This window comes from Tribolium madens, unplaced genomic scaffold, assembly GCF_015345945.1.
Source record: "Tribolium madens isolate multiple individuals breed KSU strain unplaced genomic scaffold, Tmad_KSU_1.1 Scaffold_3;HRSCAF=73;Tcas5.2_LG2, whole genome shotgun sequence".
Taxonomy (NCBI): Eukaryota; Metazoa; Arthropoda; class Insecta; order Coleoptera; family Tenebrionidae; genus Tribolium; species Tribolium madens.
In genome coordinates this window covers 4,906,662-4,924,735 of record NW_025401006.1, presented here as the reverse complement: position 1 = coordinate 4,924,735, position 18,074 = coordinate 4,906,662, and the positions used below count along the sequence as shown (strand labels likewise).

The 18,074-nt window shown below is 31.4% G+C and overlaps 1 protein-coding gene across 1 annotated transcript in view; it reads right to left on the bottom strand.

Annotated features, from left to right (window-relative positions):
* Positions 1-4,978: 4,978 nt before the first annotated feature.
* Positions 4,979-18,074, bottom strand: part of LOC123007307 (LHFPL tetraspan subfamily member 6 protein-like) — an 82,768-nt gene continuing 69,672 nt past the window's right edge. Inside the window, exons 5-7 of the mRNA XM_044402537.1 lie at positions 15,580-15,678; positions 11,581-11,672; positions 4,979-5,867 (exon numbers count right to left, since the gene is read on the bottom strand). Coding sequence (XP_044258472.1) covers positions 5,841-5,867; positions 11,581-11,672; positions 15,580-15,678 — 218 coding nt within the window. The 3' untranslated portion in view covers positions 4,979-5,840. The remainder of the gene's footprint in view (positions 5,868-11,580; positions 11,673-15,579; positions 15,679-18,074) is intronic.

Genomic DNA, 18,074 nt, shown 5'->3' with positions numbered 1-18,074 from the left:
CGTTTAACATGATAACATCAACATGGCAAACGTCAACATGTTTATTAAAGAGAGAATTTGGCTAATTTCGTGAAACACCGACGATTCGAAGGATAATTATAACATACTGGAAATTGTATGGAGTATTCTATAAATTCAATTCGAAACGACACTTGGCATAACAGAGTTCAAATATACAAATTAATACAGGATGTTCAGAACTCGCGCCCCTCTTTGCTAAGCTGTAACTCTTTAACGAACGAAGATATTTCAACTTTTTTTCTTAGAATTACATTTTCTATGACTGGTTGACGTAAAGCGGTTTGTTTTTGGGACACCTGTAAATGTTTTTTATAATTGTTTAGTAAAGATAATATTAAGCGTTGAGGGGGGCTATGTCTCTAAAATATGGCCGGGACTAAAATTCAATTCAATGGGATTTTTTTGATCTCAAAGTTGCTGTCACAATGTAAACAAATTCTGTTTTCATACAGAAAGTCTGTGTCTTTGTTAACTACTTGACTTTGAAAGCTAAATAGCCTAACGGTTCCGTTCTTATCAAACGTTAATAATAAAAAAAAAACGTACTCACATCTCATTTAGTCATTTTTCGAATAAATTTGAAGATGTTTACAGAGTTTTAATAAGTTAGAAAAAATGAGAAAAGGTTTATTATCTGAAAAGTTCAGATTGTATCAAAATTATTTAGTAGATATTTAACAATTTCCGAAGTTTTTAATTACTAACCAAAAAAAATTGGCATAGTTTTTTGTTTTTTTACGAAACAATAAAGTCGAAAATCACCAAAAAGTAATTGAAAATCTGAAGAAGGCTTAAGGATTAAAGCTATGAGTGGCAAGACGTTCTTAAAAAATATGATGCATGCTTATTAGAAAAAATTAAAAAAATGGGAGCATATTCACAAGAATGTTTACCTTATAGATTCTGAATTTTATTGTCAAAGCAAATGTAATAAAAATACAGGCTGACTCTTAACTGACGCATAAAATGATTAATTTGATATTCGATAGTGACAATGAAAAAAAGTAAAAATATAAAAGTAAAATAATACTTGTTTTTCTTTTCGGAGATAATTCGAGAAATTGCAAAAAGTTTTTTTCAAAAAAAAACCAAAAACAACTGCTCTTCACAAGCGCGACTTAAATAACTCTGAACACCTCTTTTAAAGTGATCGATATTTTTTGTTTCTATTTAAAAAAAAAAAAGTTTTAATTTTTTCTAAATTTATTGGATTTTTTTTTTCTAAAGAAAAAAGGCTGTACATTTTACATTTTCCTCATGGTTGATCATAACTTTTTTTATTGTTACTTTTCAATGTCAAATTAAGCAAGTCGATGAACCGTATGAATAAAATTGAGTAAATGCTTTTACTTCAAATTTTGCAAGTAAATGCTCTAAAATGTATGAATAAAAATGTAAGTGTAAGCTTTTACTAAAAGTAAAAGCATCTTAGGCGAGTATTTGCTTTAAGGTCGAGGTTTTACTCAAAACAAAATGAATAAAACAAAGTAAATGCTTTTTTCATTGAGCATTTACTTCAAAATTGTTGATGCAAATCAGTGCGAGCATCACTTTTTAAAAGTAACACATCAAAGTCGAAACGATGGTGGATGTTGTGCAATTAAGGGTAAGAAAAACGTACAAACAACGTCGCAAACTCTTAGGAAAAGAATTCAAAACTTTATATCAGTTTGAACGAGAAAATATTCATGTTTTGGCTAGGTATTTTTTGCCTGAAAAAAAAAATGAGAATATTTCTCCGGTACTTGGCAGATCCTCGATTCCAAACAGGAATTGGAGAAGAACTTGATGTTCATCAAAGCACAGTTTCTAAAACGATAACTGAAGTGATGAATAGGATTTTAGAAAAAGTTGATGAGTGGATTCACTTTCCTTCTACAAATATTTCTATTAATGAAGCAAAACAACAATGGCATGCCAAATATCACTTCCCAAAGAAAAACTTTACTAGTTTAAATGTGCAGGCAATATGTGATGTCAAAGTAATGTTTACTAGCATTGATGCTTTATAACCGGGTTCAGTTCATAATTCCCGAATATGGAAAAATTCACAAATTCGAGAACTTTTTAATAGAAAAAACTATAACGCCATTTTGTTAGGAAATAGTGGATATGGTTTAGAACCTTGGATTACGACTGCTTTTCGCAGACAAAAAAATCCTACTAGATTACTAGATTACTAGCCTACTAGTACTAGGTTGATTTATTTTTAGAGCATATTCTCCGAAAAATCAAAGCATTTACTCCGAAGTAAAAGTAAGAGCTTATTCATACTTATCAAATGGTTTTACTTTATACTTCAAGTATTTGCTTTTACTTTATACTCATGCTTTAAGTAAATATTTCGGGATACGGCCCGATGTCCCAGATGTAAAGAACATTTCAAATTCCAAATAAACATAGAAATGCATTATTTCAGAAAAGTATAAATTATAACTGTTGCAAATTTTTTAATAAATTATCAGAGGAAATCAAATGTTATGCAAATGTTTATATATTTAAGAAAAAAGTAAAAAGTTACTACTGGGAAATACAATGTAACAATGCTTCGGCGCAAAAATAAAATTTTTACTCCATAGCCAAAACGTAAACCTTTTACTTGTGACATTTAGTCACAAAAGTAGTCACTTTTGCAGATAAATGTTTACTTATTCTTTTCACTATTTTATAACTAATAGTTACAATTTTTAAGTTAAGTTTAAGTTAAATTATAGATTTTCTTAGGTATTGGTTACAAAAGCAGGCTCTTTTTATATTTTTTTTTCGAAACTGCATTCCTTTACTTCAGGCACAAAATTCGTTTTGATGTGTGTAATTAAAAAAACATAATTTTTGTTTGGTTTATTTAACATCATAATAAAAATATGCACTGCAATGTTTACATTTAGAAGGGTTTGGAATCCATACTTCATCTTATATATAACTAATTTCATTATTGCTATAAATTTAGATAAAACGTTTTTTCGCTTTTCAGATTGTTTATGAAGTATTTAATAATATTTAGTGAAAGTACAACTCTCTGTTTAAAAAAAACGGAAAAAAAACAGTAAACGATAAAAACACAATAATATATAGTATTTATTCAATCCTCTGTGTTAAAATTGAATTTTATCTATTCTTTTCTTCATGTTAAAGTGAAATTTTATCGTCTAGATGATAAAAAAATACATCCATTGTTGTATATCTGCAGTTGTTAGTTGCTAACGATCTTTGACATTAGATTTCATTGTTGAATTTTACTTTTTATAAATATAGACCAAATTTACTACAAAATTAGTGAGGATTGAATAAAATCTTATATTATACACGACGATAAAATTTTCATTATCTTTTCGAGCATATTAGCGTCTCGGCTGACGCTATTATATTATTATAAATAACTATTATTCTACAAGACGATAAAATTGAATTTAATCTTTGAGAGCAATTTAGCGTCGAGGCGTCAGCCGAGACGCTGATATGCTCGAAAAGATAATGAAAATTTTATCGTCGTGTATAATACAAAATTTTATTTTAACATGAAGAAAAGAGTAGATAATATTCAATTTTAACATAGAGGATTGAATAAACTCATATTATTGCTTATTAATTTGCAATAATATATATTTTTTTATTTTAAAATTTAGTTATATTTTAATCTAGTGTAAATTATCAACGTTTTATGCTTTTGACAAAATATTTTACAAATGGTTGTTATAGTTTAAAAAGTTGAATAAAAACTGTTAAATACGGCAAATGTGCTGCGTTTTTTTCCGTTCAAAAATTGAAAATGTGAGTTAAGAGGTCAAGCGTCGAGGTTCGTAGCCCTTCAAACATGCCATAAACCGTTCGGGGTCGTTTGGGTGTAAAGAGCTCGCTGAAGAATCCCGATAATATACGAGCGAGTATGGGCCGCATGTGGGAGATTGCATTATAAAATTTGAATAAGTTTTTAAAACAGACAATAATAGATAAAGCGGCATATAGCAATCGGTGCGGTCCCATTATAGCCGGTATTTTATCCCTGTTGTTCGGTTAATCCCGGTCACAATCCATGTTATCATTTAATTGCGTTGTCGCCGCTGGTGGTTATTTGCAACACAATCTCTATTCTCCATTAAATCGCAGAGAATGACGATAAATTCATATTATCGGAATTATTTCAAGGGCGCGATGAAAATCGACTGAATCATTCAACACCGATCCAATTTTTCCGCGAAAATACCACAGAGATATAAGGATATAAAACACATTCCTATTTCACAACGCGTACTATAATGTATTTCTGATGAAGTCGCTGCTTACCATGAATAATGACTTTGCTACACGTGCCAAAGTGACAGATGGCTGCAAAAATTATCGAACCAAAAATGGAACATTTATCAATAAACATAAATTAACTTATTTCAATTCTTATTTTTCAAAGTTATTTGCGACCACCTGAATGGTGGAGGCGCTGGGCTACTGGCAGCGTTTTTTTCGTAATTTCTGCTTTACTAGTTTTTTTTTTAATAAATCGGCTGGATTCCCTCTTTTGTTTAAAATTTGTGTGTGCTCTTTGCAAACTTGGGTCCCACTCTGTATAATGACGCCGGCAATTTATTACTCAAAGTTTTATGTTAAAGAAAACAAATGGTGCTGTCAGTTGTTGGTGAAAAAACATGTTTTTTTATGTTTTAGTTCTTCGAACGGGAAAGAGAATTAAAGGTGGCAATCACCGACAAAAAAGTTTTTGTGATGTGAAATTTTTTGGCCTTGTATTGATTAAAAGTTTGCTTAAGCGTAGTGTAATCCGAACTGTTGATTTTACCAGTATTTATACTAAAATTAATGGTTTAAGTTTCAGAAGTGAGGGTGGTGTTAAATAAATGTTCTGAAAACTTCTTTAAGGATATTATTTAATCTAGAAACAAAATATTTATTTTTATTAAAATTCTTGCGAAGGTTTCTTCAATTAATTTATGAGAAAAAACACGAGAAATTTTAAAAATTTATTCTTAATTATGATACAAATAATAGTCAATAGAATCTTGAAATCTAACACATGAGTGATTTTTTAATTGAAACTAGTTTTCTGAAATCGTAACAAATTTAACACTTCAGTCTTTGGATATGATGATGTCAGTTTGCACTTGAGTTCAACAAATTCACTCGATTTAAGCCGTTGATCGTTGATTTGTTCACTTTTTAGAATTCTCATTTACGTATTTACGACACAATCAACAAAACAAACGAATTGCAAAGGAAAGGCAAAAATCCAAACAAATTATAATTGCAATACGATGCACACTGAAAACATTCAACTTGAAAGCGTGAAAATTTAAAACGTGCATGGATTTTTCAGATGCAGAGAGACTGTACTTAGCGATCATTTAATTCAACGCTGTTATTACTTCAGCGAGGAATAAAATATTGAAAATCTCAAAGTTTCATTGTTTAGAATTTTGCATTTCGGTGCGATAAATCAAAGCATTTCCTCTTCACCACTAAATCTCCGCCGATAGAATCGCAAAAGTCTTTGTTTTGTTTTGGCTATCGTTCGAAAGAAGCTTCCGACATGCAAAACACCGAACCAGTGGCTTCCTTTCCCTTGCATTTAATTAAATGGGATTATGAAAGAAACGGCCGAGCGATTTAATCGAAAACATCTGATTTCATCAGACACTTGGGTAGGTCTTTGACGACGACGTTGGTGTCGTTCACGTCGTTGACGATGGGTGAAAACGGCACGTTCACAGTTGCCGATTGCACAAATTCCTGGACGACGACGGCGGCCGTCGGGTTTGCCAGGCGGGACGCAACTCGTTGTTGGTGATGGTCGCAGTCCCGATGATGTGCATTCAGATCCGAAACGAGCCGGCTTTCACCTGGAAACAGGACAAATACTAAATTCACGAAGGGACTCTTGGAAGGATTCTCAATGCGGACACGCCGTCGCTTGAATTATGAATGGGATTCGAAAGGAATTCTTGGGAGAGTTGGAGATACTTTTGTTACAGGGGTCTTCTTTCGGCTTGTTTGCCGGATTGACGACCGTATCGAAGATTCAGCCATTTGTGTTGGTCCTTATTTTATCGCGATTTTATTCTTAAACCTTTTGGATAATGGCAGTTATTTCAATTTTAAATTTTTTCTTTAAAAAAATCGACAAAAATTCGTTAATTTTTATTAAAAATAATAGGAAATTCTTGCTTGAACCGATGAGCTAAAGCTAAATTTTGTCTCATAGTCAACACAAGTAAGAGTATCATAAATGTAAAAAGAACTAGAAATCGTAGACTATAAAACTATAGTACGTGTATAAAAATGTTATAATGTAATAGTATATTACAACCGAGTTGGGAAATACATATCTATTTTTTAATAAAGTTGATATATTGACGTAGTAGGCTATGCAATCAAACTTCAAAAAAATTGCATTTTTGACATTTGACAGGTTCATTGACCATTCTGCTTAATTTACTGCTCGTCTAAGAGTTGGAACTAAAGTCTATTATTTTCTATCTATTAAAATGTTATTGGAGTTAAAAATGACTTTTAAAGGTTAGGATTTGACATATTACTATTAATATACTACTTGGTATAGTTATTGTAACAGTAGCGTAGCCAAAGTTAGAATTTAGGGAGGGTTTACCTAGGTAAAAAAATTTGAGCACTCATTCCGGTATCATAACTCGTTTTTTTATACTATTTTTTCTATTGAGTAATTTTTAAATTAAATTTATTATTTTACTTGATAGTTTTTGTCATTTGACGTATGCGGTAGCCAAACTGTTTGAAAATAGCTCAAATTGCATTAGTTTCGATGAAATATGTTAATCTACAAGAATTTCTCCTCATAGTATGCACAATCAGTCATGGTAAAAATGTAGCATAAAATGTTTCTAAAAACAGTGTCACAAAGAACATTTTGTGTAATTGAAAACAGTCGCACAAAATGCTCAATGTGACACCGAAATAGAAAAAAGCTCTTATGCTTTTTTTGAGCTTTCCCTTACTTGTCTCTTGTTCACTCATTTGTGTTTATGCTCTCTCTCTTTTTTATTCTCCATTTTATGTGCTCTTATGCACTCTCTCTCTCTCTTATTATACTTATTAAAACATGTGCACATGTTTTAAAGCTCGCGTTCTTATGCGCCCGTCCAATTTTATTGCTTATTGGAGATAGTATTTGAATTTAAATTTGTGAAAAATTGCTGATTTTTACCGGAGATCAAACCCGGACTTAAAGCGGGAACTTATGCCGCTGAGCCACCACCGCCGCTGACAGTCTTAATGTTTTTATTCAATATATTCATACAGACTTACACAAAATTTTTCAAAAATTTATTTCAAGCATTTTTACAGCGTTTTTGTACTTCAATTGTAGTTCAATTTTAAAGTAATTGATTTGTCGATTTTTATCGAAATTTTGGCCAATTTTCGGTAACCGGAGCGGTTTATTGCTAATAACTTTGGAATTATTCACTTTAATCCTTTTTGTTTGGTACCGTTGGAAAGCAAATTTCATTTTTTATGATATAAAGAAAGATAATTGTCCAACGTTAAACAGTTATCGAGAAAATTGCTGATAAAGTTAAAAATATCTAAAATATTAACTCCATGATTTCTCGGAACATTTTACATGTTATGTATACTTAAAAACATTATAAGTTTGAGATACAGTTTTGCCGCAATTTACAAAATCAAAAAAAAAATTAAAACCCCCCGAACAAATAACAATAATAATGATGTTATAGGAACCTAAAAATGTAAGAATGTAAAACTTTGAGACGGAAAAATATGCCTAACTACGTACACATAAGAACGCAAATTTATAAACAAACCACGAACAACTTAGCAACATAAGATATGAAAGTACAAAAATTTAAAGAATTTGAAGAATTACATTCATAAATGTATAAACGCAACGACGTAAGATTAGTGAGGTTACTTACCACGTAACCGTAAAAACGTAGGAATTTAAGAACATATATGGAAAAAAAATCAGAACAAAACATAAACGTAAGAACATGAACATTCAAAAAATTAAATTCCAGAATCTTGAAATATTACCTCAGGTGGTACGAACATACAAATACAAACAAATACAAGCACGCACACATAAGAACGCAAACGTATGCATGTGACACATAAGTACGTAAGTAAATAAATGACAATACCGGTAAAATTACCAATAATGTAAGAAGGTTAAATTTAAAAACTTAAAATCACCAAAAGGCACAATAAAAAAATTGAAAAACTTAAAACTAAAACTTAAAAATGTAAACGTTAATTTTTTTATTACTGTTCTGTTTGCGTTATAACGCAAATGTAGAAACTTGGGAACTAGACTGAAAAACTATAAAAGTAGGTTGATATAAAGCAAATATTTTTTTTTACTGTTTCGCTGGATTTGACACAATTCTGCAAAAAATTTACAATGTTTACAAAAATTCGGCTCGCGAGTTGTGATTTGAATTTAAACTTTTCCACATAAACTGTGGATTTACGAGTGTGTACGATCTGACAGAACGTCGAAACAAAGCAACCCACTTATAGGTCGTATTTTTGATGGAAATAAAAGAATGCTGTTTTTTGTATTTACATTTTATTATTACAATACAATTTTCGTAAATAAAAATAAGATTGGAAATGCGCTACAAACATGTTTATTTAGGAAAAACATCGAAATTCATTACATACGATTACACGATCTGAATTTGAATAATGCAATCTCCGTGAAAGGAAAGTCGAAACTATCTCTTTGAAGTTAATGTTTATTTTCGATTTATGATGCGTTTTATGAATTCAGCATCAGTTGTCATTTTTCGTTTCCGTTTATTTAAATTCGGGAATTTATGGTACGTTGACGTACCGTAAACGTCTTCCCACACTTAAGCAAATAGACGTAAGTAATAGATTCAATTAAGAGCACTTAAGTTAAGCGTTCCACTCTTCCCGTCAGGCCTTATAACCGTCACGAGGGAATACTTAGTCGAAATGAAATTTCGCCGAATTAGGGACGTGTCTTATAAAAAAATCATTTCGATTCCACCTAGTAATTAAAGCCTTGTTATGCTCAAAAGCGCCTTTTTCCGGGCAAACGGAAGTCACCCTCCGGTCTCAACTCCGGATACCATAATTTCAATTTTAACATAAATAAAGAGATTCCGGGATTTGCCTTCTGTGTACGTAACCGTAAATTCGAGACGATATAACAAGACTAACAATAGATAGGGTTAGAGCGATATTTTAACGAAAGCGAGTGTAGCCGAAGGTTGTCTATTTCCTAGAAAATATCGTTTACGGCTTCTATCCCTCCACCATCGACACACGATTACTTCCAGAGTGGGAATGAGAACTGGGGTCAGGAAGATCATCACTTCCGGTACTCGGAGTGCTCTCCAGGTCGGACTTTTCCCTCAAGACTTAAAACTAAATTTGATCGTTTCCGGAAAGGAAATTGTCTTTAAATCTATAGCCGGACAGGTGGATTTTACTTTTTTCATCTTTATGCTCGACAACCGGAAACATCGCCCGTCAAGATTTGTTTCATCCACAAAAACGGCAGAAAAATAATAAAGGATAAAAACGCACAATTCACTGACCTCTGCACAAACTGTGTTATCGAAACGTGCAATTTTTTTTCTATTTTGCGTTTGAAAGAAAGCTAATATCTATATTTGCCTTTAATGAGCCATTTCAACACCGATTCGGATGCTCAAATAGACTTGTACAATTTGCTTTCTAAAAGTTAGTGATTTTAAGTGGCATTTTGGTCGATTCCTCTGTTTCCAGGTGGTGTGCATGAAATATTTGCTGTATTCATTCATCCAACAAAATTTTGAAAAATACTTGAGACTTGACACTTCGGAAATTGAACTTTCAAACTTTGTGACATTTCTTACCAACCACAACATTATAAGAGCAGAAGTTTCTTAATTTTGAAAAATTGATTTTTAGAAGTCATTTGTAGGAACTCGTTTTTTATAAAACTCGCGCTTTTCTGCTCGTTTCATAAACTTGAACTCGTTTCACAAAACTTGCTTTTAATACAGGGTGTTTCACACAATTTTACGAGGCCTGCGCCTGTAAGATGTAATGTAATAATACATATTCCGATATGAACTTTATTACAAATTTTGAAAAATTGGATAAACTTCTCTTGTTTGTTCACCATTTCAAAAATTACAACGTTTTTAGTTAGTTGATTAATATAGATCTAGTAGATTTCATTGAAATTGGCATAATGGTTGGCTAGGGAATTTCATATTTATGTTTGTAGCCCTGGGCATGTCCCTGGTATAACAGCAAATGGGGTTTTTGCTTTTATTTGAACACTGTTTTCGTTGCTTTTCTCAAATTATAATTAATTATAATTATCTTCAAAACCCCAGATTTAGAATACACGCTAAGATAGGTTTGAAAACATGATCAATTACTTTTTCTTGTTCCCATTTTAGTTTAATGGAATCAAATATAGGGTTAGTCACAGGAGAGTTACTTCTGAAATAATTTGGGCAGCAACCCATTATACAATTCACATAGCGTCTAGCTTCCTCATTTTTTTAAATTATAAAATTGAATTCAAGAAAACTTTGCATATCTTTTTTAATTTGACATTTAAAAAGTAACAGTCAATGTATTATTACACAAATAACGAAAAAGGGGGCATGCTCTTAATCCATAGAAAATGCAAGAAAAATGCTCCTGTGGCAGTAGCTCGGTACTTGGAGAGGTATCCAAATCGAATGCATCCGGTTTGTGAAACATTTAGAAAACTGGAAGCCAAGTTACGACAAGATTGGTCCCCAATGAAAGACCCCGTCAGAGGACTGCTACTGGCCCAGAAAACAAATTTACCTATAGTCTTTGAAGTAGTAGACAATTACTTGTCATTTTGACGACTTCACTCATTTTCATCCAGCTCACATTGATTACCGAATTAATTTAATTATTTAAATAAAATATTATATCCAATTACATACGCTAAAGGTATTTTTGGTTGCAAACTAATTAATTTTCAAAGTAACTCTCCTGTGACTGACCCAGTATACCAATTTGAATAAAGCCAAATTATTTTCCCCAAAGCAAATATTGTATGTTTTTGGTGTTAAAACTACACCTACAAAAGGATCAAACAGGGTGTTAAATTTTATGGAAAAAACTCTCTGAAAATTTAGTTTCTTAATAAGTAAATCTTTTTTCACATATAAAGCACGGTGATTGTGTATCATGACCTACTGTTATGCTAATTTCAATGAAATGGCATAAAAAAATCATATTGATAGAATAAATGATAATTGTTTCTGAACAACTGCAATTTATGACTATTAATGAAACAGTGATTAGTTTGACAACTACTGTCATGGGTTTCCAAATAATTAAATGTGTATTTTTTGTATCCAGTCTTTTGTGACTTTTGTATATTTGGATGCGTAAAGTTGTGTGAAACACTCTGTATACTATTTTGCTTTTTTTCAACAATAGAGAATATTTTCAGTTTGTTTTAAATGTTTAAAAGTTAAAGCGTGTTAGGTGAAAGTGTGTTTGTTGCGAAAATAGATTTGAATCGCAATTGCGAAATGTTCTACTTACCCGAGACGCGCAAAAACTCAAACAGAAACAGAGAAGTAATAGAAGAACGGCGCTTGCTAACAAATAAACTGACCACGACAATTCACAGGTCCCTGAAACAAATAATTGCCAAGTTAGAGAATTTATTTAGTGCCGAAACAGCAAATTGAGTGAGAACGGTGAAAGTAAGGAGAATTACCGATCGGGAAGATGAATATTGACCCTTCAGTAAGTAACTGACAGGCAATAATTTGCGGACGACGATAGATGAGATCGATCATCTTAAGAATGAGTTTTCCGAGTTACAAGTATGAAAACAATATCTTTGCCGGAATTGATAAATTCCGCATGTTTGTAAGGGAGGAAATGGGGCGAGGATATTTTTGCGGATTAATTTCTTAATGGGGTTATAATTGCACCTGTTAAATGTGGGAATGGACACTAATAAAAGGATTAGGGGATTTATTTTATCACTTGAAATTAATTTTTTACTCCAAAATTTTAAATTTCCATTTGTGCAAACTTTATGCTAGTGGACAATAGCTTTTCACGCATCGTATACGTGTTCGGAGTTTGGCCGGTTTTATCCGGAATTTGTATTTAAAACTCCTCGATCAACTTTAGTCACTTTTCATTTACGAAAACCATTTAATTTTCCTCACGCTAAAGTGCTTTATCCTTTCAAATTTTGTATAAATTCAGCCAACAACTTTGCAAGTTTTTTCACACAACACTTAACAATTTATTTATTAATTTGTTTTATGTTCAAGAGGTGGGGGATTTATGACGGCCTCATTTTGATACGTAACTTCCAAAATTGGGGAAGTTTCCTTATAAATTTTTGGTCAGTCGGAGGATTTCGAGGAGAGTGTCAAAGTTCGGTATATATACTCAACGAATTTATTAACAGGAGGAGGCCGTAAATAGTTGAGTTTTCTGCTTTCGCATTTCAAAGGGATTTTTATTAAAATCGAAAAGTGGGAAACTCACGACCCGAACGTAATTAAGTGTAAATAGTAACAAGTTTTGAGAAGTCGTGTAATGAATTCTAATTTCGGTGAAATTGCACGAAGCGCAAATTTGCTTTTGGGAAATGACGAGACTATAATTCAGTCAAGTGCATATTCAGTTATTGATTATTGCTCGTCTTTTGCATACTGTGATTGAATCGATGTCTTGGCAACAGTACTTTTAAATTCATTGGTGCAACTTGACATAAATTCAATAAGAAGCGAAGGAGCAAATGATGACTTCAACAAACCGCCTTTTCAAAATAAGACTCTTATTAACAAATTTGTGCTCTTTCATTAAATTTTCAACGTAACCCGCTCTAAATTACAACCTTTCTCAACAAACTATTTGCACAGAAACAAAGGAATGCTACTTGGAAAATTTTTTGTTTACAACGAACAATGTGAGCATTACGCTCGACTCCGAGCTACCGAAGGAAACACAATGACGAAAATGGGTTTCCAACAAAGACATTTGTCTTCTGACATATGCTGCGAATGCACACCCGAGGGCAAAAATTAAACGAAAATCGGATATTTTCAGATTTTTTACACTTTTTCATAACCAGCAAGTGGCAAATATTACACAGTGAACGGCAAAATTATGGAATATTATTTATTAAAACTGATTTTTTTTACCTCTAGATGTAAAAGATACCATTATTTAGTTTGTCGAGAGGTTGTGACGTTGTTTTTCTCTCCTAGTAGTCAATAACCATTTTCATTATGGACCAAGGATTATAATGTATTAGAGGTGGGTAAATGCCGATGTTGAAGGGTATTACATTGATACAAATATTTCTGGAATATTATATTGAAAACTATTACTATCACAAGTACTAACAAGTACGAGATAAAATTAATGCAAAATCAAATAAAAAAATAATAAATTTTCTCATAGAAAACATTAGAATAACTCCAACTCTATGTGTCAAAACTGTCAAAACAAATGGGTTTATTTCTTGTTAAAATACTATAGGTAGTGAGGCAAATGTTAACACTTTTTTCTTTTTTTTTGCAGTTTCTTTGTTATTTTAACAAATATTCCATATTACGAAGTTAGAAAATTCCTTTAATAGTTGTAGAAGTACAAGAATGACATAGCTTCATTTATGATAAGAAAATAATACCTACTTCTAAATTAAGTTAATGACTCAGGTAAGTAATTAATTACTGCAGATAATAGTGAATTAACAAAAATAGTAGTTGTGAATTACGACATGTTACGTCTGAGGCAACATGTCCATTAAGTAGGGTTATATTGTTCATCGTTGTATTTCTGGGTAATAAATGTGCTAGTAGTGGAAAAAATGTTATACAGAGTGTTCCACGAGTAATAATGTGCCTGAAAAAATTTTGGAAGCAACCAACATATTTACCTAGTTTTAATAAATTAAACATAGTGACCAAACAGCACACTTCAACTTTAATTTATAAAAAGTTAAACCTTTCAAAATTTGGTGAGAATTACTAAAATTTTGCTGAAAAGATCAACAAGATTCTTATTTTTCAGTTTTGGAGTAGTCGGTTTGACTGATAGAAATTTGTCAAAAATAAAAATACGATTACTATGTTTAACTAATTAAAACAAAATATTTTAATATCCACGTTGTAATGTTGGTTGCTTCAAAAAAAATTTCAGGCTCATTATTATTCGTGGGATACCCTGTATAAAACACGGCAGAGTTTATAGTCTCGCATTTATTATTTTCTTTTTGCTACGCATCTCTGGAAATAAACAGCTCCGCTGTAAAAAATGTCTTCTCTACCTTGTGTTCTATTATACTATTTTGACAAAAATGCTCGAACAGGTCATTTCTCAACTTGATTTAAAATTGCAAGTTTATTTGTTGTTGATATTATTTTACTTTTTTGGTTTTACTTTTTTTTTGTTGCATTCTTGCAAATATTTTCAGTTTTAATAAAATTATATTTCATAATTTTGCCGTTCACTGTAATATAAAAGTTTATAAAACCATACACCGTTGCAAGTAGCAATTCTTTGGTGGCTTGGATGTTGGCGATCAGATTCTCAACTCTTGCCCTAATAGATACATATTGACCATTATTTTAAAAGCGTTGCTGTAAGTGCCCGCGTTAATGCTGAGTTTGGGTTTATCGTCGCTCTGAACATTTTATATGGTCGTAAAATTCGATTTAGATTTAAATCTGATACAATGTTAATGCCATGCACCTATAGTAAGTAATTCAAAGTTTCAGATCAGCCTGAAAGCAAATTTGGCTTTAGGAAAATATTTGGGTTTTGGTGTGATGTAAAGCAGCAATTCGTGGGAGCAATTTCGGCACAATCCTACTGTTCCAAAACACAAATTCGTGAAGATCACTTAATGAATTAATTCCTAAATGTATTACAGGAAACTAGAAATGTTAAAGTAGTTTCAGCCTAGGGCTAAATTGGGATTTAAAGCGTTTCATGTTCAAACTATGAATTATATATTGTAGATAATTTATACCCTTATATGCTTGAAAATTCAATGTCAAGAGAGAATAAGATACCTGAGATAAACTTTGTAATTATGCGAGCCTGAAAACCCACATTCAATTCGCATGAAATTATATATTTCAAGCGAATGAAATTATTATATCATATTATATTATAAATTATATTATTATTATTATTAGATTTTTTGTATCGAGCTTGACCTCAATCTTTTGAAGCACTTTTTGTTATAATAACATTGCGGAAAATGGCAAATGGAAATCTTTTCAGCTGTCTATTATGCAGATGTAGCGTAAATGAAACATTGGTGATTTTAAGCTGCTTTAATTTTTACGCCTTTCCGATCATTTTTTCAATTCTGAGCTAAAACAGGTGTTCCCTTTATAATGTTGACTCAAACCCCATCAAATAGGAAGCCAACATGGCAGACATCTCTGATAGTGTTTCTGGGTTAAGAGCCGGTCCCGCATGGATCTTATTACTTAATATGCGGGTTATCAGAAGGGTAATTGCTCCTTGAAAACACTGGGATTGAAACGATATACTAACCTAGTCGGTATATGTGGCTGGAATTTCCACAGGACTCGCGCACTTCACGATTGTCCCATCCCACAGGATAAACCGCAGCGCCGACTATCACAAGAAGGGCTGGAACAGAACGTAAATATTTAATGGGACAAGAATCACCATAGCTCACTTTGCTACGACAAGATGAAACGGATTTCACACCAAACGAATTTATGACATTAAAAGTCGTAAACAAATTTAACCGAAAACAAAAAAATTATAAACACTTTTGTTATTCCGACATTGCCCCACCATACGAATGTGTTAATCAAACATTAAAACTTTTTTGTTTAATAATTATAACTTTATTTTACTTATCTGAGACAATAACAATAAGTTAATATAATTTTAAATACTATATCACCCGCAATAGTAGCATTTAAGGGGGGGGCGGGGGGGAAGGCAAAGGAGGCAGTATCTCTTCATGTAACAAAGTGTTTCAAAAATTGCCTAATTTTATTACTTGAAAAAATATATAGCATATAAAGTCAATAATGATAAAGTTAAATAAAACTTAAGTACAGAAAAAAACACATTGCTTGTTTGAAATAAAATAAGTTTTGGGTATAAGGCAGCAGAAACAAATAATTAAAAAAAAGTCCAAATACATGCTAAAGAAAAAAAATGATGGCTTTTTTGGAAAATTTTCATATTTAATTTTTAAACATTATTTTCGATTTTTGTTCTACAACTTTTTCAAATAAGTGTAAGCTTCCTTACAGTTTTTTTAAGTTATTTGATCATTTAGTGATTTAATTAAGTGTTATAAAACTATAGACAAATATAGAAATAATAATCAAAACTCGTTTTTTTCCAAAAACACTAAAATTTTATTTTTAACATTTAACATAACAAAATCATTTTTATTTAATAAAGTTTTCCTGTTTGGTCCAAATAACATCTGCCTCTTAAGGTTTACAAATGAAAAAAATATTTATTCATAAAAAAGTAAAAATGTTACTTTAATTGATTCTATCCTATAAAATGTATTACAATGTTGTTTGTTTGACATAGCATTACCAGTTTTCTAAATTTAAATTACTCTACTGGTAATATATACAATACATACAATATATACAATATACAGGATGTTCCGTTTTTATTGTTACAAATTTAAATACATAATAGAATATTCAATTTTAAGACAAAAGTTTCTTATAAACATGTTTCGAAAAAGGAAGCTACATTCCGTAAAAAGGGTGCGTTTCTTAAAGAATTTTTCCCAATATTTCAGAATAGATAAAATTACAAAATTTGGTACAGCTCATAACCTTTATACACCTAAACGAATTCAAAGATGAAATGTCGAAATTCTTAATCAGGGGCGTCTTAAACGGTAAAATGAATTTAATTTTATGCTGGTTATGGTCTGTAACTTAGATTTTAAAACTGGTTTTACTCAAAATCGATAAATTGTATCGGAAAAACGCAAAAGACTTTTTTGATAAAAAATTATAAAATTTTGTTGCTGAAAGTGGCAAGAAACGATAGTCAAAAAAATTACTTTTTACTCTAAACCTACCCAGTTTAGGAAGCCCCTAATTAAAAATGTCAACATTTTATCTTTGAATTTGTTTAGGTGCATAAATGTTATCATCTGTACCAAATTTTGTAATTTTATCTAAAACGGTTTCGGAAATATGGAAAAAATTCATATTATAAGCATTTTTCAATACAAATTCATAGGAAACATTTGTCCTAATACCGAATATTCTATCTCTGGTTTAAATTTGTAACAATTTGTAAACCGATATAAAGTGTACATAAAAATTATCTTTACATTGACAAATGACACACTATCTAACTCAAACACCAAACGTTTATTTAATCACTACGCGTTTCGATCACAAAGTGTTCATCCTCAGGTGAGAATTAATTTTAATTTTATTAGGTTTTATTCTCTCGTGAGGATAACCACTTTGAGGATGAAACTCGTAGTGGTTAAATAGTGTGTTATTTCATTCGCAACACCGAGAGGTCTGGAAGAAAATTAAAAAAAATAAGACAAAAGAGGAAAAAAAAATTGATTGACAGCTGTTATCATTGTATTGACAGAGGTCAATAAAACTACTTAAAAATTTGTTTTTGAACGACGTTACCAGATCCATTTTTCTGCTTGTTTTCAGTTTATTTCAATGTAAAGTTTTCTTTAAAATTCATGAGTGATTATTGCGTATATTTATTGTAGTGTTTGTTTTTTCATTAATTGTGGTTGCCTTGGGAAAAGGGCCCGTATCAAAGCCACCCTTGATTGCTAAACCAACACTTGGGTCATTTCACCTGTGGTGAAACCGCAACGTGGATATCTCGATCACTTACGTAAGGGTCGTTTAATCGAATTTGGCTTGTTATTTCAAGTTCAATTAAGCAATTTTTGAAAAATCAATTACTCTGGTAAATTGTTTTTGGTGACAAATTTCCGTTATTGCGTGCATTTCTAAGTTGCAAACTTCATTTATTCGATGAATATTTGGAGG